The sequence below is a fragment of the Prinia subflava genome, chromosome Z, assembly GCF_021018805.1.
Source record: "Prinia subflava isolate CZ2003 ecotype Zambia chromosome Z, Cam_Psub_1.2, whole genome shotgun sequence".
Lineage (NCBI taxonomy): Eukaryota > Metazoa > Chordata > Aves > Passeriformes > Cisticolidae > Prinia > Prinia subflava.
Window position 1 is genome coordinate 54,739,449 of NC_086283.1, and position 27,116 is coordinate 54,766,564.

General features: G+C 39.1%; 1 protein-coding gene across 3 annotated transcripts in view; it reads right to left on the bottom strand.

Annotated features, from left to right (window-relative positions):
* The window catches only part of AUH (AU RNA binding methylglutaconyl-CoA hydratase), a 114,630-nt gene extending 105,336 nt beyond the window's left edge, over positions 1 to 9,294 (bottom strand). The window contains exon 1 of one of the 3 annotated variants that reach the window (XM_063421729.1): positions 7,933 to 9,294. In XM_063421729.1, coding sequence (XP_063277799.1) covers positions 7,933 to 8,371 — 439 coding nt within the window. In that variant the 5' untranslated portion in view covers positions 8,372 to 9,294. The remainder of the gene's footprint in view (positions 1 to 7,932) is intronic. The other 2 variants (XM_063421728.1, XM_063421727.1) reach the window with 2 other exon arrangements.
* Between the last annotated feature and the right edge of the window lie 17,822 nt (positions 9,295 to 27,116).

Below are 27,116 nucleotides of genomic sequence, written 5' to 3' on the forward strand. Positions count from 1 at the left end.
CCAGATCTAGTCTTTTCTTAAACACGTCCAGAGATAGTGAATCCACTACTTCCCCAGGTAGACCATTCCAATACATTATTACCCTTTCTGTAAAAAACTTTTTCCTAACATCCAACTCATATTTCCCTTGGTGCAGTTTAAGACTGTGTCCTCTCCTTCTGTCAGTTGCTGCCTGGAGAAAGAGACCAAACTCCACCCGACTACAGCCACCCTTCAGGGAGTTACAGAGAGTGATAAGGTCACCTCTGAGTCTCCTTTTCTCCAGGCTAAACACCCCCAGCTCCCTCAGTCATTCCTCACAGGGTCTGTGCTCCAAGTCCCTCTCTCTCTCTCCCCTCGTTGCCTCCTCTGGACGCTCTCAAGCATCTCCATGTCCTTCCTAAACTGAGGGGCCAGAACTGGACACAGCACTCAAGGTGTGGCCTCACCAGTGCCCAGTACAGGGGAGGAATGACCTCTCTGCTCCTGCTGGACACACCATTCCTGATCCAGGCCAGGATGCCCTTGGCCTTCTTGGCCACCAGGGCACACTGCTGGCTCATTTTTAGTTCGTTATCAACCAGGACCCCCAGATCCCTTTCACCTGGGCACTGTCCAACCACACCATGCCCAGCCTGTAAGGTTGAAGGGGGTTATTATAGCCAAAATGCAGGACAGGGCACTTGGAGTTATTAAACTTCATCCCATTGGACTCTGCCCATCCATCCAACCATTCCAGGTCTCTCTGCAGAGCCCTCCTACCTTCCAACAGATGGACACATGCTCCCAGCTTAGTGTCATCTCAAATTACTAATAGAAGACTCAATACCCTCCTCCACGTCATCAATAAAAATATTGAACAGAGCTGGCCCCAGCACAGACCCCTGAGGGACACCACTGGTGCCTGGCCCCAGCTGGATGCAGCACTGAGCACCTCCTCTCTCTGGGCCCAGCCTTGCAGCCAGTTCCTGACCCAGCACAGAGGGCTCCTGTCCCAGCCATGGGCTGCCAGCTTTTGCAGGAGTGTGCTGTGAGAGACAGTGTCAAAGGCCTTGCTGAAGTCCAAACAGACAACATCCACAGCCTTTCCTGCATCCACCAGGCGGGTCACCAGGCTGGGTCATGTCCAGCCTCTCACCCACCAGCACCCCCAAGCCCTTCTCACAGGGCTGCTCTTGATCTGTTCATCCACCAGCCTGTGCTGATACCAGAGGTTGCTCTGACTCAGATGCAGCACCTTGTACTAGGTCTGGTTAAACCTCATGACATTCCCATGGGCCACTCCTTAAGCTTGTCCAGGTCCCTCTGGAATGCATCTGTCTTCGTTTGGAAAAGACAGGTGTCTGCTGGGGAGGGCAGGGTCTCCTTTGGAATGGAGAATTCAAATCCCCTCCCTTTGAATTATTATCATTTTGAAAGGCAAGACATGGGAATAGAAATAACAGTTCTTAAGTAGTATGTACAACAAGGCAAACAGAACAACAACTACAGCATTAACAACAAAACAGAACCAGGAACCTCGAGGGGTTTTTTTCACAAAGCCCGGGGCAGTCTGATCTCGGTGCCCCCCAGGACTCTGACAGCACCAAAGGTGGAGCGGTGGAAAATCCCAGGCTGGTGGATAAGATATATCAGAAGGTCTCTGCTGGTAGCTGGAGCAGCAGGGATATCCCGGCGGGGCAGGGCCGTGCAGGGCCCCAGAGTAGGGAAAAGCTTCAAGGCAGCGCTGAAGAAGCAGCAGAGGTGGAGCAGGGCCGGCGCAGCAGGGCAGGAGGAGGCAAGCTCAGGATTCCTGGGCACACGAGCAGATGCTGGTAGATTTCCCAGGACCGGATGTGGTGGTTATAGTGAATTTTTTCCGCAGCATGCAACAACCTGGCCATCCTCTCTCCAAATGCCAAGAGGAGCATAAGAAGCTGCCCCCAACCCTGTCCTTTTTCTGCCCCTCAAAACTCGAGATATCTTCTCCCTCTGAAAGAAACCCCCAGATACAAAAGAAGTGTAGCCAGCTGCTACAACTCCTTACAAATCTACTCCCCAACAGCATCCCAACCTTTATGTCTGTCAATGGCACCACTCAGCTTGGTGAAATCTAAAAATTTGCTGAGGTGAACTCAATCCCTTCATCTGTGTCATCAATGAAGATATCACAGTGATCCCAGTACAGACTCCTGAGGCACATCACTTGTCACTGATGTCCATCAGGATCCTGAGCCATTGATCACTACATTCTGGAGGCTACCATTCAACCAACTTCTCATCCACTGAACAGTCCATCCATCAAATCCATCTATCTCCACTTTAGAAAGAAGGATGTTGTGGGGAACTCTTCAAAAGGCTTTCCAGAAATCCATATAAATGACATCTGTAACCATTCCCCTAACCACTGATGGAGTGAACTCCATCATTCAAGGCCACTGGTTTGGTCAGGTAGGACGTGCCCTTGGTGGAGCTGTGCTGGATGTCTTGAATCGCCTTCCTGTCATCCATGTGCCTTAGCACAGCTTCCAAGAGGATCTGTTCCATGACTCTTCCAGGCATAGAGGTGAGGCTCATGAGTCAGTAGTTCCCAGGTTCCAGCTTCCTACCTCTTTTAAAGATGGGTATAATGTTTCCCCTTTTCCGATCATGGGGGACTTGACCTGCCTGCTGCGATATTACATTGTCATCTGTTACATTGTCATCTGAAGCATTTAAACACGGTTCATTCTTCCTAAACAAGACACATGTATATATTTCCAAAATCCTTTAAAATAAACTGTTTGAAAAATCTACTTGTGAAAGAAAAGATATTAAAAAGTAATCATTAATAAATATAAGCAGAAATTAGTAGTAGTATTAATAATAGTAGTAGTATTTGCTTTGTTGATGTATCTGTATGGTATCAAAAACATGACAGATCTACTAAGAAGGAATAAGCATTTACATAATGCTAAACCAAATATTAATGTCATAGATCTTACTGAGAGTCATCCCCACGTTATTTCTGGGACACACTTCAACACATAATGTACATCTATTAAAAATCCATCTGCATACTGAAAACTAACTTAACTAGGCTTTCCAAGAGATGGGAATTACCATCTAATGTTGTCTAATATAAGCAGCAATATCCCTGTATATTGCTTTCCTAGCCAATCATTAGAGCCAAAGCAAATGTAAATGTACAAGATGTTCTCTACTTGTAAGTTGCCCCTGTCAAAAGGGAAAGCTGGCTGTGGTATAATTCTCAGTGTTTAAGAGAAAAAATATGAAAGTTATATTATAAAAGTTATATTATAAAAATGAAAGTTATACTATAAAATGACAGCATAGTAAAAGCAAAAAATGTTTTTTACTGAAATAAGGATACATAACTATCTGGAAGATAGCTTCAAAATATCTGAAAATTCCCAGAAACATCCTGATTTCATAGCATATACTAAATTTAATACTTGAATAAAGTGAAGAGATTAAATACTGGTTTAACGACTGTCTGTATCAGCACACAGGAAATCTTATTTTTAATAATGGTTTTTATCTCTTTTATCTTGCACTTGTTAAAGATCAAAACAGTCATCCTCAGTGTTTGGTAGAAACACATTTAAATGGTTACTTAAAAATTAAACCAATTATTAGTCGTTTTGTCAGAGTCCAAAAGATTCACCACATCTACATATAAAGTACTTGCAGGCTTTTCCTAATTTTTATTTATTTTATAATTTATTTGCATTAAATACACACACATGTAATTTTCCATAATTAAAAAACTATATAAAAATGTCTGTGTTATGCGTGAAAAATTGAAAAAGGATCAAAGTAAGTTATTTTTAAGTTTGTTTCACTTAACTACTCAGATAAACCAAGGCAGACAAGTGGATTTAGATGTTTATTATTCTAAAGTAGTTTCTTAAGCAAAACAGGAACATATGGTGAATATATCATGCACAATTCTGGTGGCTTTCATTAATCATCTTATCAAGAAGTATTTAAGTGAAAAATCACACAGAATATACTAACCAGCACTTTTTAGAAGCACCAGCATACTCCTCAAAATCCCCTATCTGAGCCTGTTTTATCTCTAGATTCTGATTTAACTCTTTTCCGCACTTCTTAAATCAGTAGATCTCACCTGCTCAGCCCTGCTTTAAACACAACAAAAGAACAGGAAGTTTTTCCAATTTATCAGCTAGCTATCAGTTTCCAACCTCTGAGCAAACAACTTCAACCAAGATTATATTTGTTTGTGCTCATTCCATGTTAGAATTCTAACTGATGAAGACCAAAAGCTGTCTTACTCTAAACTGAACCAAAACCAGCTGGGAAATTTGACTGTAAGGAGTCATTCTAGTGTGAAATCTAAATTTTATATAAATATTTACATCCCATTCCAGCAAGTGACACTCCCAACACTGGAGTCAAGACTAAAAAGATGCTTCTCCCAATTGCACCTGTAATGTAAAAATTCAAAGCACTAGGTTAATTTAAATTTGTAGGGATCGCTAATGCAATTTGGCTAAGTTCTGAAATGTCAATAGCTGTAATACATTTCAGCCCTAGTGATGATCAAATAGAATCTCAAATAAAGTAAAAGATACATACTTAATTAAAAAACCCTAACCCACTGACAGACATCTTCACTCACAGAAAACTGACACTAGGAGCTTCACAAGTTGCAACATGGGCAGAATACACAGGTATTTTTCAATCACACTCTTCAAAAACCTCACTACCTTTTGTATTCTAGTTCAGGTCATATTTCACAGCTGGAAAGCCCTGAGTTAAAATTTCAGTAACTAGCCTTTGCAAATATAGTCTCATTTTAGTTCATGTTTAACAGCTTCCCAAGACCTGGCATATGCAAATCACATGGAAGTGATATGAAGCAGAGCAGTTTGCTACTTTGCCTACAGGCAAAAATTCTCTAGTGCTACAAGACATGTGCCTGTACGTGAGGCAGGTACAGCCAGTTTTCTTCCTCCCCAATATTCACAACACATCCTTCTCTGAGCAACATGGAAACACTAGGCATGTGCAAGAGCACAGCCACAGCATCAACAAGCATGTGTGTGTACCATAAAGGGTAGAGAACAGGAGTCAAGAAGTATGTAATGGGATGGTGTGATAAGGCCACAGAGGCACCAGAGTACCACAGGGGAAAGTCTAGAACATGAAATGGTAGATCAAGGATTGGGGCAGGGTAGAAAAGAACGTAAAAGACCACAGGGATGTTTATAGAGCTGGTGTCCTCATTCAGCAGAGATATTACATGCTGTAAGCAAATATAGATGAACTTGGCATATAAGGTGAGCAGGAGTGTGTGTGGTAGCGCTACAGGGAGGAAGCAGAGCCATTTTTCTTTTGCAGAAATGTTGCCTGTTCTTTGTGCTTCTGAAGACAGCCTATGAAATTTATGTCTCCTTCTCACCTATTTCTACATCCTTGTTCTTATGTTTTTGTAACAAACAGTGTTTGTTTCTATGTCCTTCTGAAAGTCAATACCAAAGAAAATTCCTTCTGATTAAGAGAATTCATTAATTAAAAATATACTGATTGAGTCCTTGTGATAGTGACAGTTGCTTTAACATTATAAATGTTATCTCCACATTTTGGGGCATTAGGCTACGTATTCATTATGAAACACCTTCATAACATGACAAAAACAATGATTCCTAGCTAATTCAACAGCTGGAACACACTGTCTAGTTCTATGTTTGTTGTGTTATAGAAGTAAAAGTTGAGTACTAAGTAAGATCGTGATATTTTCTACCACTTCTTGGTAAAGCACAAAATTAACAAGGAAAAACATGCTTCTAACATTTTACAATTGTCTCTTCCTTAACTTAAAATAATCCCCAAAAAAACCTGAATAGATGTTTTAAACTAATTAAGTTCCAAGGTTGGCTGGAAAAACAGGACTAAAGTAGTACATTTTAAAGGAAGTGGAAAGAGTTGGGAACAGAATACAAGTCCGATGATTTCGGGATAAGATTATATAATATCTACTATCAATCCTAAATAATGACAAAAAATCTGCCCTCAGATGAAAACAACAATTTTCCCTTGAAAAAGAAAAGAATAATCTTCTAAACCTCATACTAAAATTCAAAGTTTTAAAGTTACCTCTCTGTATATGTATACAAATCTACATACAGGTATACTCAACTCGCGGGCATTTGCCTGAATTGGGAGTAGATCTGAAATAGCTGGATTAACGCGCTCAAAGATGCAAAGAAAATTGGGCATCTCAACACGTGGTGGTTCCAAGATATATTCTCCATATTAAAAGATTCATGTGCTGCAGATAATCAAACCCCTATACTATGGCCCTCTCCATAGAAAGAGCTACAACATCATGGCTATAAAAATGAAACCTAAGGAACAGAGTTTGCACTTACTTCTCCACCAATCCTAGCCCTGCTGCATCCACAGGGGAAGGAAGTGACAAACTTCAAAGGAAGTGGAACACCTCCAAAATCCGGTGAGCACCACATCAGAAGAGCAAGTACAAAGTGTCTGTGCTATGATACGCTGGCTGCAGGTCACTAAGAAGCACAGATATTCTTCCCTTTTTACGCAGGTAAGTTAAAATAAGACTCTTGGTGTAGCTGAGTAGAACAAGAAGAGTAGTTTTTAGTTGACAACATTACAAGCAAGGAGGAGGATGAGATGATTAGGAAAGTGGCATGAGATGAGAGAATACTAAAGCCATATCTCCTAGCACAGAAATCATGCATGTAAGTTCTATGTCCTTCTCTGCCCCCTGCACACAAGCACAAAACTGATGTCTGAAGCAGCATGACTCTAGAAGTTTGCTGCTAAACTTCATTTTCTCACATTTAGAGTGGCAAACAGATGCCAGCTCACAAAGAGTGCATATGCTGCAATACTCTGGAAAAGTGTTGCTTTGACACACCTCAAGGACAGGATGCCATCCACAGCAACCTAGACAAGCTCGTGAAATGGGACCATGGGAATCTCATGATTCTCAGACCAAGTGCAAGGTGCTTCAACTGGATCAGTTCAACTCTGCCAGTATCGACAGAGGCTGGGGATGAACAGATGGAGAGCAGCCCTGGGGAGAAGGACTTGGGGGTGCTGCTGGGTGAGAGGCTGGACATGACCCAGCCATGGGCACTCCCAGCCCAGAAAGCCAAACGTGTCCTGGCTGCATCCAGAGCAGCGTGGGCAGCAGGGGAGGGAGGGGATTCTGCCCCTCTGCTCTGCTCTAGTGAGACCCCACCTGGAACCCTGCATCCAGCTCTGGGCTCCCAGCACAGGAAGGACATGGAACTGCTGGAGTGAGTCCAAAGGAGACCATCAGGATGATGAGAAGAATAGGACACCTCTCCTATAAAGAAAGGCTGATAGAATTGGAACTGTTCAGTGTAGAAATGAAAAGGCTTTGAAGTGACCTAATTGCAGCCTTCCAGTACCTGAAGAGAACCTACCTGAAAGATGAGGCAAGACTTGTTGCAACAGGACAAGATGGAATGGGTTCAAATTGAAAGAAAATAGGTCTAGATTAGATAATAGAAGGAGAATCTTTACTGTGAGGATTGTGGTGCACTGGAATAGGTTGCCTAGAGAAGCTGTGGATGTGGATTCCCGGAGGTGTTCAAGGTCAGGTAGGATGGGGCTGTAAGCAAATCTGGTCTAGTACGAGGTGTCCCTACCCGTGGCGGAGGAGTTAGAACCAGACAGTATTCAAGGCCCTTTCTAACCTAAACCCTTTTACGATGCTGCGAAGAGCCAACAGGGATCAAGCTGACCCAGTTCTGCCAGTGCCATGCCGGCAGCCTCCAGCACCCTGCGACGCCACCCCGGCCGCGGTGATAAGGAGAAGGAGGAGCCACTGCTCTCTTCCCGCCCCTCGCCGCCGGGCAGCTCCCCCAGGGCCGCCCTCTCCCTGCCCGCAGGGGTCACCCCGACCAGGCCGGGGCAGCGGGTGCAGAGCCGCCTTCCCCTCGTTACCTTTGTGCTCATCATCCAGGTACCGGACGCGCAGCTCCTCCTCTTCCTTCGCCTGGGAGCCGTAGCTCCTCCCGGCCGAGGGGAAAGCGGCGGCGGCGACGCCTCTCCGCAGCGGGGGCGCGCGGTGGCCGCTTCGGCCGAGGGCGGCGGAGGTCGCGGCGGCTGCGGCTGCGAGCCTGAGCCGGGCGCGCAGGAGGCCGAGCCCGCCCAGCGCCGCCGCCGCCATCGCTGCTGCCGGCGCCGCCTCAGCCTCTCGCGGCCCCGGCCCCGGTCCCGCCGCCCACGTGACCGGCTGCGGCACGCACGGGGCGCCGCTCCCCCTCCCCTCCCGCGCCGCCGCCGCCGGGGCCGCGGGGAGGGGGCGGCTCGGCCCGGCTCCCGCGCCGGGCCCGTCCCGCTGGTGTGCGTGACAGGAGAAGGCTCGTCGGCCGGAGGACATCTGAGACTTCACAGAACACCAGCCCTATCCTGGGCCGCGTCAAAAACAGGGTGGGAATGCTGCCGCTCTGCTTCCCTCTGGTGAGACCCCACCTGGAACCTCGCATCCAGCTCTGGGGTCCCCAACAGAAGAAAGACGTGAAACTGATGAAGGAAGTCCATAGGAGGCCATGAACGTGATAAGGGGCTGGAGCATCTCCCCTGCAAAGACAGGCGGAGGGAGCCTGGTGAGGAGAGGAAGCGAAGGGTGTGCGGAGACTCCATAGCAACCTCCCAGTATCTGAAGGGAAGTGCTGGGCGGAGGATCTGTAGTAACAGGACAAGCAGTAATGGGTACCAGTTAAGCGAGGAAATTTAGGTGAGATTTTGGGAAGAAATCCTTCACTGTGATAGTGAATGAGACACTGGAATGGGTTGCCCAGAGAAGCTGTGAGTGCCCCAGCCTTTGCAGCACTGAAGTTGAATAAGGCCTTGAGCCAGCCTGGTCTAGTGGGAGATGTCTCTGCCTATGGCATGGCATGGGGGTTGAGACGGGATGATCTTTAAAGTCCACTGCAACCTCTTGACATTCTGTGATTCTGTGGTTCTCACACACAGCTTGAAATCTGCAGGTGCATGGACAAATTTCTCATCAGTAAATGCAGATGTTTAGTTTCATCAGGGCTTTGTGATACTGCTGGAAGTTGTGCAGCACATTTATTTGCAGTGAAATTGAGAACATCCCACCTTAAAGGCAATGTGCTCAGGCTCTGTTGTGCTGTGTGTGGTGGCACCAGAATGAAGACTCATGAACTCTGCAGCACTTGCTTCTTCCCCTGTATCAGCCATGGCCAGGCCTGGTCGTAGCATCAGCACTCAGCAAAGAAAGGAGCTATGGTCAATAACAGAAACCAGGTTGCACATGGTTCTGTATGCTGTGATAAAAGACTGCTTGGACTGGCCATCCTCATGTTTTGGGTCTCTCAGAATTACCACTGTGTTGCAAAACTAAGGATCAAATTAATACGCCTTGGTGTTTAGAGTTGGGTTTAGGTCTCTAAGCAACACTGCCATGGTGCCTGCTTGCCCTCCATGCACACCAACAGACATACCAGCATGAAACGAGTCAAACAATAAAAGCAATAACAATGGAGGTAGGAGGTAATTGCTATGTTTTGTTGTAAATTCACATGATTCAAGACTGCTATGACCTGTTTCAAAACTGCTGAAATTTCAACAATCCATGTGTCAATACCATAACAATTTAGTTGAGCCAGAGTGTGCATTAGATATAAAAAAAGTTGACTTGTTTCCTTACACAGGACCTGGCAAAGGTTGTTATAACTGCAGTGAATGCAAGTCAGTAATGAGGCTCTTTAGAGCTGTGAAATTTTTCTTCTTGAAGTTTATTTCCTTCAAAATAGGCCTTTAGAACTGATGAAAACATGCCTTTGAGCCACCCCCTGCCATTTTCATAACGCAGTGTTTCTTAATCAGGGGAATAAAGCTGTACTTCTGAGCAGAGGCTCAGACAGAGCCATTTTGGTTGTTGTTTCGGAAAACTGGCTACTGCATTCCTTCATGAGGTTGCTCAGCAGGTCCTCCATGCCTTCCTTCTGGAGAAACGAAAGTCTAAAAATAATGTCCTGTTTGTTCTTGTGGAGCACCATGAAGGGCAAATGTGTGTGTGGGGCGAGGAATAGGCAGGCTATCGCCTTGTGTTTATTATGTTTTACTGTTTAAACAGGGCGATGGCCTGTGATTCACAGCCCTTTCCAGTAGAGCCCGCAGTATGCCAAAGACTTCCAGTAGAAAGAAATAAAGAAATTTTGTTTGCAATTGAAGAACATTTTTGTTTATTAGAAGGAATTCTGAAATGTTATGTCAAGCTACATCAATAGAAACAGAGAGCACCATTCTAAAAGATGCAGAATATAAAAAGGCATTAAAAGCAGAACTAAATTCACTGCTGCATCATAATGTTGGCTAAAGGCAGACGTTTAGTCATATGCAGTGGTTCCCACACTGAAGGACTCGTGAACAGAGGTCAGTAAGGGCAGTCAAGCCAAAAGATTCATCTCCACTGTAGAAACACCCGGTCATTTTTAAAATGAAAAATTTTAGAAATGCAATTTGCTTTTACATGCCACTGTCTGATTTTACTTTCTTTGTGTAAGAATTGGAAAGAAAAATTTATTTCTATTTATTTTTTCTCTATTAATGTGTAAAACTGCATGATATGATATTCATATATGTGTGTTGTATTTCACACATTTAATACTGTGGTGCATTTTGTAAGGCTGTGTAATTCAGTTCCTTCCATTCCCTGACATGCAAGCATAATTCAGGACTGAGAGGAAAGCAAAGTTTTCCATTTTCTCTTGTTCCCTGCTTTTTTCACTGTAATTTACTCCTAAAACACAGCTTTGGGGTCACAGTAGTACATGGAAAGGTAAAATATGTTGATATGGGGATTATTATTTAAAGATATATCCTAATTTTAAGAAAAGGAGCAACTGGAAGACAATTGTAAGTAACTGCCTAAATGACATACCACACTGTTTGGTAACCTGATTGCTGCTACGCACAGAAATCCAAATATTGATACTTGGTGATGTGTAAAATAAATTGATTATAATCAATCTTGACTCAGCCGCCCTTATGTCCACAGAAGCAATGAATGAAAATGGAACCAGTGTAGATGGAGACTAGCTTACCAAATTCTCTATACTCAGCTGTAACTTTTAGTACAGTCCCTCAGCCATTGTCTAATCCAAGGGGAAAACCTTGATGGTCCTTCACCCTAATTAATGTCACATTTGGAGTTGCCTTGGAAAGCCCGTTTACATCAGGTTACAAGTTCTTGCAGGATATAGGACTGACACTGACAGGTGAAATGTTCAGCCCCTTTTGTACTTTGAATATGGCTTTTGTTTGATAATATAATCTGAAGGGGGGCGGTTAGGGCGTGGGGTCAGGACAGTACTGTTGCAGTTCACGCAGCACAGTGTAGAGGTGCAGAAATTGAGGGACTGTTTATGTGGTTTGTGGAGAGAAGTTTCTTCATAATGCTGTTCTGTATGTGTTGGTGCAGGGCACCTGCCATGGTTCATTTTCTAGAGGAGCAATCTCACTGTTAATTAGGTATAACAGAAGCATGTGGTCTCTAAACTTTAGATCTGAATTAAGTATCTAAAACCAAAGAGTGTGAAACTACTTATGGATGTTGAGTTAGGGGTCTAGTGCTATTAAAAATGCTAATAATCATTTGAAATGAGACAGAAAAATAATTGCATGTGTATTTATATTATATGTGGTTTTACAGTGAACAATGAAAGGGTTCAGATAGTACGTACAATGAAGCAGGAATGTGGGCAAGGAGTCTCACCTAATTCTAAGATGGTTTAATTTTCTTACGTTGATGCAAGGTGAAGTGTAACAAATAGTTTCATTTTCTCAGGATGAGCATATCAGTGTCAGTGAGTAAAGTGGAAAGGGAACAGGCTTTAGAAAAAAAATGTAGCCCCAATTTTAACTTTTCAAATTAAGTCCTTTGTCTGTCTTGCAAATTGAAAAGTAATTGTCTCTGTAAAGGGACTGTGATATCTGAGAGTGAAATCTGTCAGCTATCCATCCTCTGAAGTTCGTTTGCAAAGGTTGTTTCAATTTCACGCCACCCACCAGAAGCATTTGTCTCTTCCAGTATTCACATAGTTGCTTTTTATCAGCAGCAGGATTTTTCTGATGATTGTGTTATGCAGTTAGTACACTTGCCTTTCCAATATTGATTTTTAACTTTTTGTAAAACCTTTTTGATGTTTTAAAACTGATAGTGAGAAAGACTTGTTATGTATTTATTATTAGTAAGCATATAGCTCACACAGCACGTTCCCTTTTTGGCACTGAGCCTATTCAATATGTTTTGCAGGCAGCTGTTTCCTTAGATTGTCTATTTTCTTTCTTCTCAGTGCAGCTTTAAGACTGTAATGCCAAGATATAAGGTGTTTTTACAACTTACTTTTTCTCTTCAGGAATTACTCTTACTAAACTTAGTCTGCTTAGGTATGCTTACATCTTGCTTACTTGACATTTGTTACTTGGCTCCAGCACATGTTATTGAGAACTGTACCTATGTGTCACTCATGTCTTGGAGCACAGAGCAGATTTTGTCTTTGAATTATTGTCAGCCCCACTTATTTGTGCATATACTCCTTCATCTTGAAAATTGAGACAACTGCATTGGATTAATATAGTGGAAAAGTGCATGGGGTATGTGAGCCAATTACAGGGATTTCTTAAAATCCTGCTTCCCAAAATTGTCTGCCCATTCTCTTCATATCACAAACAAGACATAACGCTAAAACAATTACAGGAACACAAACATGCTGAGCAAGGACTCTTCCATAAGTAAATTGGCTCTAGCAGCCACAGGGCTACAGCTCTGTAATAGTGGAAGATCAGAGCCTGGGGAGGCCCTTAGGTACTTAAAACTGGAAATGAGCAGATATTTATTAAATAAAATGTGTAGAATGCATTATTTTGAGGCAGGGCACACAATTTATCCCTAAAGAACATGAAATAAAGGTATTTATTTTTATGAAGTTACACATAAACACAGATACTGAAAACAGATAATTTACAGACAGTGAATATTCTTAAAAAATTATATATTAGTATGTAGTTTCAACTCCCAAATATGCCCATGCTGCTATGTCTCCTTTCACCAAAGGTTTTGAAAAGCTTTTTTATGTTTTTAAAGTAGTTCAACTCATCAGACATTTACTGAGCTAGCTAAATAATTATGTATTCAGGCAGACTGCAAAACAACTCTAACATCATTGAATACTTTTCTACAGTGACTGTACCCCGTTCTATTGAGATTGTTGAAATAACTTATTTTCTTCATGATTGGGCAAACCTTTGTCTGAAGCAATACTCCCCTTCCTTATCTGTGTCCTTCTGAAGAATTCAGAGCCAACAGTGATAACTGTGCCTGAGAGAATCCTTGCTTTGTAACAGGCAGGGCAAGCTCTCCTGTAGTATAGATGAGTCAGTGAAAGCTGCAGAAGAAGCACAGAAACAGGGAGAGCACGACTAATGTAATTTGATTTGAGGTATTGGACATGAAAGTCTAGTAGAAAATGGATTTCCTACTTTTATCTAGGTACTCTTATCTGTGTGAAAGGCTATCAGGGCTGCTGCTAAGGGGGCAGTAAAACAATATTGTCAAATCTGTGATATCAAGAAGGATGGAACAGAACTAGGTATTAGCCCACAGAAGAAGCATTTTGCAACAAACAGATAGTATCTTCATCAAAACAGTATCTAAATGCAGAGAGTGGGGTTTTCGACTATGCAAGCATTTGGTAAAATGAAAGAGGAAATTCATCTGAATAACATTTTGTTTAAAGTTTTTTAATTAAAGTAATAAAGGACATTTCAGTAGAAGTCTCGATGAAGCAAATTAAAAATTTCTGTCACCATTACAATCAGGAGATGAAAAATATTTTAATACTTCTGTCCTCATATAAGGTTATTTCTAGTGAAAAGAAGTTACTAAGAACCTGTGCTCTGTTTGAAGGCAATGATTTTGTCCTGGAAGCCAGCTCACTATGAGGAGCTAAGAGAAGCTGATCTTTTATGCTCAAGTAATGAAAAACACTACATTGCCTGCTTTTGTTAGCTGTAATTCTTTATTACTCTCCATGAGCAAGCCAAGAGTTAAGATGTACGTTACATTTCTGAATAGCATAATTACATTTGCTTTCTGTTTAGCTAATTCTTTTTTTGTGGGGGGGAGGAGGGATTTGTGTAAACAAGACTCATCTTACAGTCAATGTACTGTAGATAATATGTGAAGTTTAAGGTATTGTTCATCTTTTTGCTAAAAACTGCAGCATTTTTAAAGAGATAATTGCCAGCTACTGCTTGAAAAATACACATTATGCACAAATCACTCTAAAAAATGTAAGCTTACATTTTACAGTATAAAATGAATTTTTAGTCTTTTATGATTAACAGTATGTTGTGCAGAATTTTACTGGATATATTGCATTCTTTCTAAGAAATGCCTCACATTGACTTTCACACCATATGGGGAAAATTTTGGAATCTTTTTTGGTCTTCTCTTCAATTTCATTAGACTAGATTACCTTTTACATTCTAGCCTTAACTATATTTTCCTGCATTCTTTAATACTGATGCAATTAAGATACTCTGGTAAGTTGAATAAGCATTTTCAATGAAAGCCTATTCCATCCTATATAGAATTCTTCTAATGTCAGAAAGAATCTGCATGACTTTATGAGTCAAATTTCCAGGACGGAGCAAAGGTTAAATAATCACAGTCTTCACATCTCACGTGGATTCAAGAATAGATGAATTGGGAAACTACATAAGCTAAGGACTCTGTTTTGTCAAAATGGATTCATCATAACCTTACTTTTATATAATCACACCAGTGCATGTCACTTGTCTATGTGAGAAAGCAGGATTCTTAAGATCAAGAACAATGAACCTATCAATTGGTATATGAAAAACAAAGAAAAATATGTACTAAGTGACTAGCATGCACTTGCTTGCCTGGTCACAGACTCAATACAGAGTTACTCACCAATGCCAGTGAACAGCCACTTCCAACATAGCATTTTTCAGACTTCTAACATCTTAGCATTCTGTTGCATATAGGCAAAGCCTTATAAAATAAGGGCCCTGTTACCCTTGTAAAACCATGGCTCAGACCTGCTACTTAGGCTAAGTAGAAGGGAGCTATGGGAGAGTGGCTCAGCTGGAATAGGGGTGGAGAGATGTGAGAGACGTGAGAGACGTGCTGTGTGACTGCTGCATGTCCACATCGGGGTGTGTGGTAGTTGCTTGACTTGGGCTTGTTGTGCCTTAAAACTATGTAAACTGATAACCAGCTAACTGCTTTTAAAGGCCTGGGTTTTGCAGTAAAGCTGCTCTCCTTTGCACCTGCCTGGGGTGCCTTGCTTCATACAGCATTCCATAAGGAATTTGGTTTTGTAGATCTGTAAAACATAGGATCTCATCTAGGAATCAATTTTAGTAATTCTTTAAAATTAAACATTAATTAAAGAAAACATCTACAAGAAAAAAACCCACCTATTTGCAAAGTCATAGTTAACATTTTCTTTCTAGATAGTATATCTTTTTGTGTAAATCATTTTATGTCTGGAAGGTGAAATTATAATCTTGTTCCCTTATTCATGGTGAAGTATGTTTTACCTGCTAAGCAGAACAAAATATACCATACCTAAAACTTAAAAAAAATGTAAACCAAATTTCCAAGACTAGATCAGTATGTTAAACTAAAATTGCCCATAGCCTTCTGCTTCAAAAATGTCCCCTAACATTCAGAAATTGCAGCATATGTATATGTCAACAGTGTACCTGAAAAAAAAGTTAAGAACATGGTTTTCCTCTTCATTGAAGTCTTTCAGACATGCCCTTATTCTGTGGAAGTTGTAGTCTACTAATAGGTGAAAGAAGTAAAAGTATGAACAAGAATGGAGCAATTCCATGTTCTGAAACAGTATTTCAAAACTACTTTGTGAAAAAAGTTCCCAAGATTTTCAGAAAAGCTGGTAAACTATGAAAACTGAAATACATATTTAATACAATAGGGTATATTGGGACAGTTCTATGTATTATTCTTAATCCATGTATTAATCAGGCTCTAATTACAACTTAATATTGATATTTTTGCAGTGGAGGTATTGAATACCCTTGGCATCTTTCGACTACCTCATCTGGGCACCCTCTTCCAGTGAAGCTCACAAGGAGTATGTCATACTTGTCTGAATTCATGCATCTTGAGCAGAGCAGGATTAGACAATCCTTCCAGTTGCCACTGCACAGAAATTTAGAATACCGTATCTTCACCACAGAATAAAACTTTTGTAGTTTCCTTTGTGATTTTGATATCACCACAGCTTCTGGTTCCTCAGTGTTACTATGAGCCTTGTCACTATAGCTTCAATTGTATTCACTGTAGGATGAGGCTGGAACAACATGGAACCACCAAAGTCTGTGTTGACCCTAGAATGAAATTTTTAGTAAAATTTCTTATGCAACTTGTAGCTCTTTAGTCTGGAAAAAAAGGGCAGGAGTTTGACCCAAGAGAAATCTACATCCATATGTATATCTGCATCATACTCAAGGTGCTTCATAATAACAGAATTCAGCTACAGGGTGAATTTACAAATTTACACCATTTACAGAAGACAGACCTTTAGACCTCTCTTTTATTTCATTACATGAAGTGGATTGTGGTGGACTAAAAAGATTCTTTAAGTGGTTTTTTGACTGATTATGTTAAACATGTAGAATTTCTTAACATAAACTTACTAAGACAAATTAATCTACAGCCGTACTTCCAAACAGTTGTCTGTGTTCCAGATTTTCAAAGTTAAGCCTGAAATGTTCCCAGCATGATTTTTCAGAGGTGATGAGAACTTACTACCTCTACTGAGCCGTGTAGCACTGTGACGAGTCGTGAAAACTCACCATGTTTTGAGTTAAGTACACACGAATAAGACTAATGAATATGTCTGAAATTTTGGCAATGTCTGAGTTCCACAGAGGTTACATCAAATATTGTAGACATCTGAAATAAATAACCACAGTGTATGGACCATCACAGAGAATTGTAATGTTAGAAAGTGGAAGTGTATTCAGCATTTATATTCCTTTCTCTGCTTTTTTTACAGAACGCCACTGAGTCTAATGAAATCTTGCTTGCTCACGGTCTTTTTTCCCTTTTACTCAATGCTGCATTGAAGCCATCATAATCCTGTGTTTAAAGTGGGAGTCTGTTGTCATGGAAGTGATTGATGTCACAAATTCAGTTGGAACTTCATGACACGATCAAATATTTTTTAAAAATCAGACTAGAGAAGAAGAAAATAATTGTTCAAATAGCAGAGCTTAGATAACAAGCTAAAAGGAAAAAGTACACAAGGATATACAAAGAGTAAGGTATTTTATTATTGAAGTATATTGGAGGAAATTCCTCTTTCAAGTACAGAGTGTTGTTTTTAGAGTTGTATGTAAAATATATATACAAGTGTATCATAAAACCAACCTTGAACTATGACATATACCAGAACAGAGCTACACAAAATAGACACAATAGTGAACAAGAAGTGAAGATGATAGGTGGGTTTTTTAATGTTAATGATTGGAAAATAAATACATTTTAATTAAGAGTTGGTACATATACTCTTTATTCATTACTGGGAAAGTTAATTGAACTACCATTTAAAGATTATTCAAATTAATGTTGGGATGTTCATGAAATGACATTTCTCTGAGATCGAATTTTGCATGTTTTTTGTCATTTTTACTGTATCCAAGTCTTCAATTACATATGTTGGCTGAAACTTCTTACTAGCTCTTCATGTGGTCTGTCAGACTTGTCAGATACAGTATGTCTTTGAGTAAAAATGCACTTACAAGATGCTCAGTGGCACCAAGTGAGCTACATTCCCATTCCTACCATAGAATGTAACCGGCTGTTACACTTTTACTAATAGAAAACAAACAACAAAGGTAAGAAACAGATAATTGCAACAATTTGAAACAGCAATTTTGAAGGGAAAAAAAATTAAGGAGTTGCTGCAGCCTTCTGAATATATTTGTTCATATCCCAATAAGTGGCAAAACAATTTGTTTCTTCATGATAGACCAGTTTTGTGGATAGGATAAAGTATTTAAATTATATTTTTTCCTTAGTATTTCACTACTAGCTAGTTTAGATTGATTGCTGCTTACATTACTTTTTTGGCTATCCCAGTCTTAAAATGTCCACCTTTCCTCATGGAGGTTCCAAAAGCCTGTAGAGCCCAGCAGTGCATTTAGGTGTCCTAAAAATTGGGTGTTGAAATATTCTCTTTCAGGATACCAGGCTCACTGTTAGAAAAACTTAGCAGTAAAGTTCACTTTTTACATCTAAGATAACTGATTAACATAATATTTGTACGGAGGCCAAAGTGCTTACCTTAAAGATATATTGTCATACAGGCAGGCCTCGTAAAGGGTGCAGGTGGAGATGTGGAATGTAGACCTTTTTTCTGTACCTTTTCTGGTAGAGGTACAAATGCCCAGATCTTGGAGCTAGGAGACAGTTGGGATGTGCTATTTGATCTGAATAGATGGAGAACCACCAGCTACATATGACCTGGGACATCTAAGAAAAAGGACTAGATATCCTCTTTTCTTCTGTTCTACCTCCAGGTTAGAGTTTTGTACAAGATGGATTATAAACCACTTCTTGTACTCATTTTATGTGGTATTTGAATATTTACCCTTTATTTGCAATAGCTACACGTCCAAGACACCAATCCAAACCTCACTGGAATCAATGGAGGGTTCCACTGGAAAAAAGTATTGGCACTATTATAAAGTTGGGAGGTCAGAGGTTGCTGATAGCTAATATAATCCATCTTCGTAATAACAAGGAGTTTATGCTGCCTAAGCTTATCTTATTAGTATTTAATTGGAAGCCAGGTATAAACTTCTTTCAGTTGGCAGTTCATTAAATTTACAAGCATTCCCACACACACTTGTGTGGGGGATGTGGAGTAGATGAGAGACATTTGACTATTTCGAGGCTGACTTTGGCACAGAGCTATTCATCCAGACACTGTTTCTTTTCTGTATCTGAAGAGCAAAAGCAGAAGACTATTTCATGCTATACACCAATGCTGCCTACAGTTACAGTTGTAATAAATGAGCCTTTCAGACTAAGATTTGGCATGGTGAATACCTGTCTCAGACTTTGTCTAAGTTTAAACCCAAATGGTCCAGTCATTTCCAAGATTTTTTGAGGAAATGAAGTGTCTTGAAAGATATGCCAGCTAGCCCTTTTATCATCTCCATGTTTTGTTGCAGAGTACTGCTATTCATCATTGACATCACTGGAGTGCCAAGGATGTGCCTTTTGCTGACTTTTCATCCTTCTGTCAAAAGTCATGCAAACAGGCTAAGTTGCAGTATTTCCATCTTGAAGGACCTAAAATTTAGAAATAAGCCATATTAAAACACACGTGTGTCTTAAAGTAAAGTGATGCCATATGGTAATATTGAGGCACTATCACAGAAGTAATTAAATTCCTGCAAATATCTGCTAAATATGTTTGAAACCACTTTTAAAGCTTCATTTTCTATATATTGACTGTAAGGACCGAAACAAGGTACAGACTGTGCACATCTATGCCTTTTTTCCCCCTTGGTAGAAAAATGAACTGCTCTAAAGTAAGATGTTACTCATTCAAGCTATGTGAAATTATCAAAAATAATATGAATAGTATTATATGATCTATTAACATCAGGTCATGTCCTCACATAGAAAGGTTGACTGAGCTTAGACATAAAAGGGGGAAAAACCTTTTGCTTCAAGGTGGCATAGCCACCTATGTAAGAGACATCAAGGATGGAGGGAAAATAATTAGCAAACTCACTCAGACTCTCAATTTCTGTTGTCCAAACCCACCCATAAAAGCTTTCAAGCAGTATGGTGTAAGATCAATTAATTGTCTGGGGCACTGGGCTTGTCAGTCATAAAGGACCTGTAAAATTTCTCAGGTAATTTGTAGATGACCTTGAATTTCTGCTTTATTCTGCCTCTCTAGGAATACCTTGTATGCAGGAATCACAGTAACAACAGTTTCCGTGAGGCAAAATTGAAATTACTGGAGTCTTGATCTGAACAGCTCTCAGAACTGCTGCAAAACTCTTACTACAAATGGAGAGAAGCTTTCTCGCTCTCTCCCAGGAAAATGCAAAACCTGACTGTAAAACCTGCAATTTTCTCTCCTAATAAGCACTAAAGATATGGGAACAACTTTTCATAAAATTGAACTTTCACCTCTGGCCTATTTGTTTTTCTCTTCTAAATGACAAATTACACAAGCAAAATTATATGCATTTGCTAATGCTTTTTTCCCCTAAATGGTTTCATAGTGTGCTCAGATTCAATTCCCCAGTTATGCCCTAACGTTGCTAGCTATAACTTTTGTTATGCTATAATGCTACTGAATTATTTTCTTTTATACATGTAGGAGTTTCCAAAGATTTCCATAGAAAGTAATTCCTTTTACAAGACTTGGCAGACAAACAACAATACATTATTGGAAGAGAAGGGGGGGAAAAAAAAAAGAGAGCTATCTTTTAACTGACTAAACAGAAATAATATATATTCAGTTTTTATGTACATTGGAAACTTTTACTACAAAACACTGTATATTTTTAAAATTCATTCAGCTCTCTGAAAAATAATGCTAGAAAACCTCGATGGTGTTTTCAGGTGAAATTAAAAGTATTGAATATGTTTCAAGTATTAACACAGTAAAAATCCTGGTATCACTGAACAGAATGGATATATCCTTTATGACTATATTAGGGGCAGGATTTTATTTTATTTCACCCTGGAAAAAAAGCTTTCTCAGTTTTTTGTTTATCATTTTGATCTGGATTATGTATATTTATTCTGCCTCCCCCGCCTTTAAGTTAATTTAGATGTATTTTCTCATTAATCATGTTGCTAAAAAGACAATGCAATTCCAATCGCCTGCATTTGGAAGTGACTGTGGATTTTAACTGCTTTAATCTGAGTACATAAAAAACTTTTAATTTTAGAAATTTTTCAGTTCCTCAGTCTGAGAAACCCATGCTCCTTAAAAAATAAGGTAACTGGGAAGGGGTGCCTCATAAAATTGAGGAAGGACACTGAGTCTAGGCAGATCTGTGTTTGCAGTGGTACATGGTACAGTCAGAAATTGTATCAGGAGAAATCAGACTCATGTCAATGAAAACAAGTAAGGGAATTTCTACAATATGAACAATCCAATAATTTGACAATTTTTAGATTATCCTGGAAAAATAGTGAAAATATGTCCTTTCGCGTTGATAGTAGATGTGACTTAACTGGATTTTTCCAACTCTGGTGTCTGTGATTCATTATCTGAAATCAAAGTAAGGAAAAGGGTCAGAAATAAAAAATTAATGTTCAGTCAAAGGTATTATAAATGCCTTGTCTTAAGAATTATATTTTCCAACATAGTTCCTGTACTACAGCCTAACTAATGTTTCAAAAACATCTTTGTTGGACTGTACAGATTTTTAATATTATAAATATGAGCTATCACAGCTTTATGTTTATCTGCATTTTTAAGTAAATCAAGTTCCTTCTTGGATTTGTAGGAAAATTTTCATCCAATGAGCTAAAGTTTTTTAAAGAGATTGAATTTTCTTACCAATATAATTCTTACTGTTATGCAATAAAAAATAATAGCAATGATTTGACATTTCAAACAGGAATTGATGAGGTGAGATAAGTGTTTCATTTGGTAGGAGTCAGGTACAGTGTAATAGCAAGTTTAAAATATAATGAAAATAATTTATAAATCAAATGTTCCCTTCAAAAAGTACACTTATAAAAAATGTGTATTTCTAGAATAGAACCAGAAATCAAAAAGCATTCAGGGAGCAGAGATAGCTGCACTACTGTCTGCCATTTTCTTGTATTATAAGGGAACAGTAAATTTTCAGTAGTGGCTGAAGTCAGACCCAGAGCAAATCATAATGGCTCTATATGTATTTTTACATGCTATAAAAAAATAACATGCCATCCAATTATATTAAATGTCACTCTGTAAGCTTTTACTTGTAGCAGTAAGTAAAGCTGCAAAAAAAAAGAAATATTTTATGGACAGGAGGTGGGGATAAAAGTAAAACACTAACATCTGGGGAAAGACAGTCAACAATACAGCCATTTTGCTCCTTTTGGTAAAGACTGGGAATATTCCTTTTTCTACATACCACTGACTCTATGGCATCTCCACTACTGTGTATAATTTGGTCATATGTTTATTTTTGTGTAATTCTATGCTGAACAGAGAGTTGTACTCCATGATTCTTTTATGTCTCTTCCACTTTGAAATGTTCAGTGATTCGGTGAGTCTGTGACATTGCTGGCAGTGGTAAATCCAAGTACAGCTGAGCCTGTTTTCCCACATAGGGGCACACATAATTTGTGTAGCTGTAGATGACTGCATGAGTTCCTTGAAAATTATCTAAACATTCGTTCTTTTAGTGTACTCATAACACAGCAATCTGATCAGCACAATTCCCAAGTACATTGCAAATACTGATTTTTATACATTCATTCTGTGGCAAAGCAGGTTTGTTGAGATAACAGTTTACTCAGCTGCACAAAGGTTGGTCTAAAGGAACTTCAAGAAACAGACTATTTATCCACTTTCCCAAAAAACTGACATCCTGAGAGATCCTTTTCTAAGGTGCCTTTAAATATATCCAGCGAGGGAGATTTCATAGCCATCACAAATTATCTGGCCCAGCATTTTTCAACACATTCTTAATGTGAGTTGTTCTTATTGAGCAGCTCTAACCTTTCTTGCCTTTATTGAAGCCTATTGCTTCCCATCCTATTGTCATTGAATAGACACTGATAATCTTTGCAGTGACATTTTATGTACATGAAGATTCTTGTCTGTATTACTCCTTAGTATTTTTATTTTTCAGGTTAATTAACTTTATTTTTCTCAGCTTTTCATGTAGGTTCTGCATTTGGTGAGCTTTTCATGGCCCTATTCTGGGTTTTCTGCTATTGTTTTGATTTTGCTTCATGTTCTTCTTGAAAGTGCTGTCCAAAACTGAACAAACCCAAAGCCATAATAATGCAGAATTTTAATCTACATCTTTTAAACTGTTCCTCTGTTAGTATGTCCCAATATGCTTTTCTTCCAACATCATGATCTTGTTAACTCATGATCAACTAGTAAGCCAAGTCACAGGTCACACCCATGGAGGCTTGTGAGGCAGTTGATGCTCATCACACAATGGTGCAATTGAACATTCTTGTTTGAACAGTGTCTTGTGTTTACTGTTGAGTGTCATCCATTCACTTGCCTATCCTTTTTCCAGCTTTGCCAACACCATTTTCAGTCTTAAACCTCTTTAAGGTTGTCTGCAAATTTAATAAGCACATTATTACAGTTTTGTAATTTTACTGAAAATATTTAACATAGGAAACTAGGTGCAGGCTACTGAAAGATACCATCTGCTCAAGGTTTTGTTTAGATTAAAAAACTGAAAACTCACCATGAGGCATTTTCATGTAAGTGCTTTTGCCATCCTCATCCTAGCAATTTCATCTTGAGCACACATCCCTTACCTAGTAGGCATCTGTCATGCAGACAGAGAAAAAAGACCCTTACAATACTCAAGATATGTACCATCTATATATTCTTCTATTTTCCATAGCCATCAGGGGCTGTGGCAGAGTAAGACAGATTAATATATTCATGATGAGCTCATGTCTATTTTCACCCATTGCCTCACTAACTTGGTAGTGTTGGCAAGTAGATTGATTTGTAATTTTTCAGTTTGCCTCCCATTTTTAAAAGAAGCAATCTAGTTCCTTTTTTCTTCCCTAGATCATCACTCCATTGCTCAAGAATAGCTATAACAAATTCTGAAATATCTTCAGATGATTGTTTGAGCAAGAATATAATCAATCATTAGTTTGAAGTTGTATTAATCCACAGGTGAAATACTTTGGCGGCTGCTGATTTGGAAGCATCAAGTTCATTGAATTATTCTCATGCTGTCCTGTACAGATACTGTCTTGACCTCATGCTTATCTTAATGTTGTTAGAGAATACTAATCAGAAAATATGAAACCTTTGAATTTTGTGCATTATCTGTCATTATTTCCTCTTCTTTTGCTTGCAACAGAGCAGCAATTCTCTTCTCAGCCTTACAGTGGTGATGTTCTTGTTCCTGGTGATGTATCTCACTAATTTTCTACCTCAGATCTCCATATATGTTTACATACCTGAACCTAGTTTCCATCTTCTGTATGTTTGCCTATGTTTGATGCCAGTGAAATTCACCATTAAGCAAATTGCTCCCTTCCTACATTTCTCTACTTTGTGTCCTTAGTATCACAACTTTACCAGCTCTACAAAAACTTCTACTTCTTTGACTTAATGTCTTCATTTCTGCTTTTTTTTTTTTTCCCCTCCCAGCTGGTTATTTTCATGCTACATTGCAGCATCTTTTTTAAAAGTAAGTCAGCCCTCATGTCATGGTTGATAAGTCTCAACATTCTCATTGTACTCTCAACATTCTCAAACTCCTTGGTGAGAATGAAACTTTAAAGCTTTTTCACTACTGCATACTTTACTGTCTGCACCAAAACGTTGTTACTAATGCATTCCAAGAACTTGCTGAGCAGTCTGCATACTGTTCTGTAACTTCCCCAAACTCACACCAGATTTCTGCAGAATTTAGTTGAAGTTACCTCTGTTAACCACAAAACATCTTTGTCCTGTGAAAACCCAAATAAAGATAACCATGCATTCCTTGATCAAGTATGTACCACACACACCTACATTGCCAGATCCACCCACCCTCCCCACAACTGGGAGGGTTACAAGTAGAACCTTTCTTCACATGTGTGGAATTATTTTTGCTTCTTCCATACTATCAGCCCTTCAAGATGAAAGGCAAGAGAATGTAAGTAAGAAAGCTTTTGTCAAGCATAAAAAGCACAGAGGATTTTGGGCACACTTTCTTCCTGAAACATTTTGGATACAAAAAGGAAAGTACAGTGCAAGGTTTAGAAAGCAAAACCCTTAGCTCTACATCCATATTATATCTTTGGTAACAGAAATATGAGACAGAATATAGTGTTCAGTGTACATTCAAGGTCTGATCCACATGTTGTAATGATGACATTGGAAATTAGAGCAATTGGTTTTCCTTACAGCTGGAATGTGCCTTACTTTGTAATTTTCATAATGAAAATAATGAGATGACAGACCCTATGATTATTTTCTTAACTATACATCTCATTTTATTCAATAAAATAAGACTTTAACTTGGGATCTGAAAGATTATTAACTGGGAAAAATCCTCTAGTTAAAATGTACTCTTATTTATAAAGTACTCTTAATGTTCCTTAAGTCTTTAGCTGATGATCGAAATGCTTTTTTGGATAATTATATAGGCTATTTTTTCTACTTTAGGATATTTTTCTCTGTAAACATCTGTGAAACAGAAGGGATGAGACTTTCTCTTAAAAATTGTGGGAACACATAAAATATACAGTACACTTCCTGTTATAGAAGGCTATTTATTAGTCTAAATACTTGTGCAATATTTGGCAAATGATCAAAACTAGTTTCCCCTAGTGTGTTTACAATGTTCTAAATTAAAAGCAAAGCCCATTTTCAAGTGGCATTTGTCATAGAAATGTTTGTCACTGAAATGTTTCTCTCATGCTGCATGTAGTTGTACTTTCTACTTGACAGGATAAGCTCTAAATGTTGAGCACAAAGATTGCAGCAAAGTTTGTAACAAAGTTCTTGAGAGAATTAGACTTGCCATCTAGCAATTCTTTTTATAAGAAGAACCAAAGGAGTCTTTCGCCCAGTGTAGGATCTTTTTTTTTCCCTATGACTGTATGTTTACTTAACTTTCTGCCTGATGCTGTACTTAATCAGCTACACTGAGGGAAATTCTTTTGATTTCATTGCAAATTCAGTTGCTCTTTATCCCATTTTAATGTTCTTTCCCATAACCTTTGAGTGGTAAAATGGTCACAGACAAGAACATAAGAGCTCCCATTTCTCTAGTGAATGCTTCAGAAATGTACTAAGGCATAAATTTAGCAAAAGTTTTGAACAGACACTGCTTCTGCAGCAAACTGAAAAAATAGCTTGGAGAGCTACAGAAATGCACTTTCAGTGAAACAAATATTACTTGCCACCACTCTCTTTTCAACTCAGGTTCAAAACCTGATGGAACAACAAACTGGTTTATTAATTATCGTTGTTACTAAAGAGGTTTTGACAAGTTTGAGAGAAAACTGGGTCAGTTCATAATAGCAGCTTTTGAGTGTATTTCACCATTACCTAAGTATTCAAAAGCTGTGCAACACTTAATAAAATGTTGCACAGGAAAAATGTGCTTGGGTCATGTTTCATATTATAAATAGACAGATAGGCAAACACATACACTGTACGATTTCCAAGAAAAACACCTCCTATTCCAGTAATCTGTCTCTCTTTTCATATCTCAGATTTAGTAATCTTTTTACTGAATTGCAGACTGCCCTTGGACTTTCAGTCATCCTTGAATTTAAATAAAAACTATTGGCATCTGTAGTTTAATGTCTTTTTTCCTTTACCTAAGTACTTTAATAACCATGAATAGTCCTGACTGAAATGCCAATGAGATGCTCCACTGCACTTCAGGAAAACCACCATTTGCCATATGTAGTCAACTGGTCTATGGATATTTTAGGACTGTGGCTTCAGCTGAATCAGGGATACTTGAAAATAGAATGACTAAAAAAAAAGTGTATGCAGCCTTCTAAAAACAAATCTGCCTTTTGTCCAAACACTTAAGTACCTTTCTAAGGAGTACCTGCCTCTCAAAGGAGCATATTTTGCTTCATGATCTAAAGGATTCAGTTGGCGTTTTTCCTGTGAAATAACTATGACATAATTAACAATTTTTGGAGCAAGGCATTTTCAAAGGTGTTGCAGAAAATAATTCTATCGAAGTTGAGACAGACAATCCCAGAAAACTGAAATCTAATTATCACACCACATTGTGTAAAGAAAGACTTGTATAATAAATAATAAATATGGTCTGTGTCATCAAATCACACACGATGAATACATTGCTGTTGCTTTGCTTTTAACATTCTCCTCATT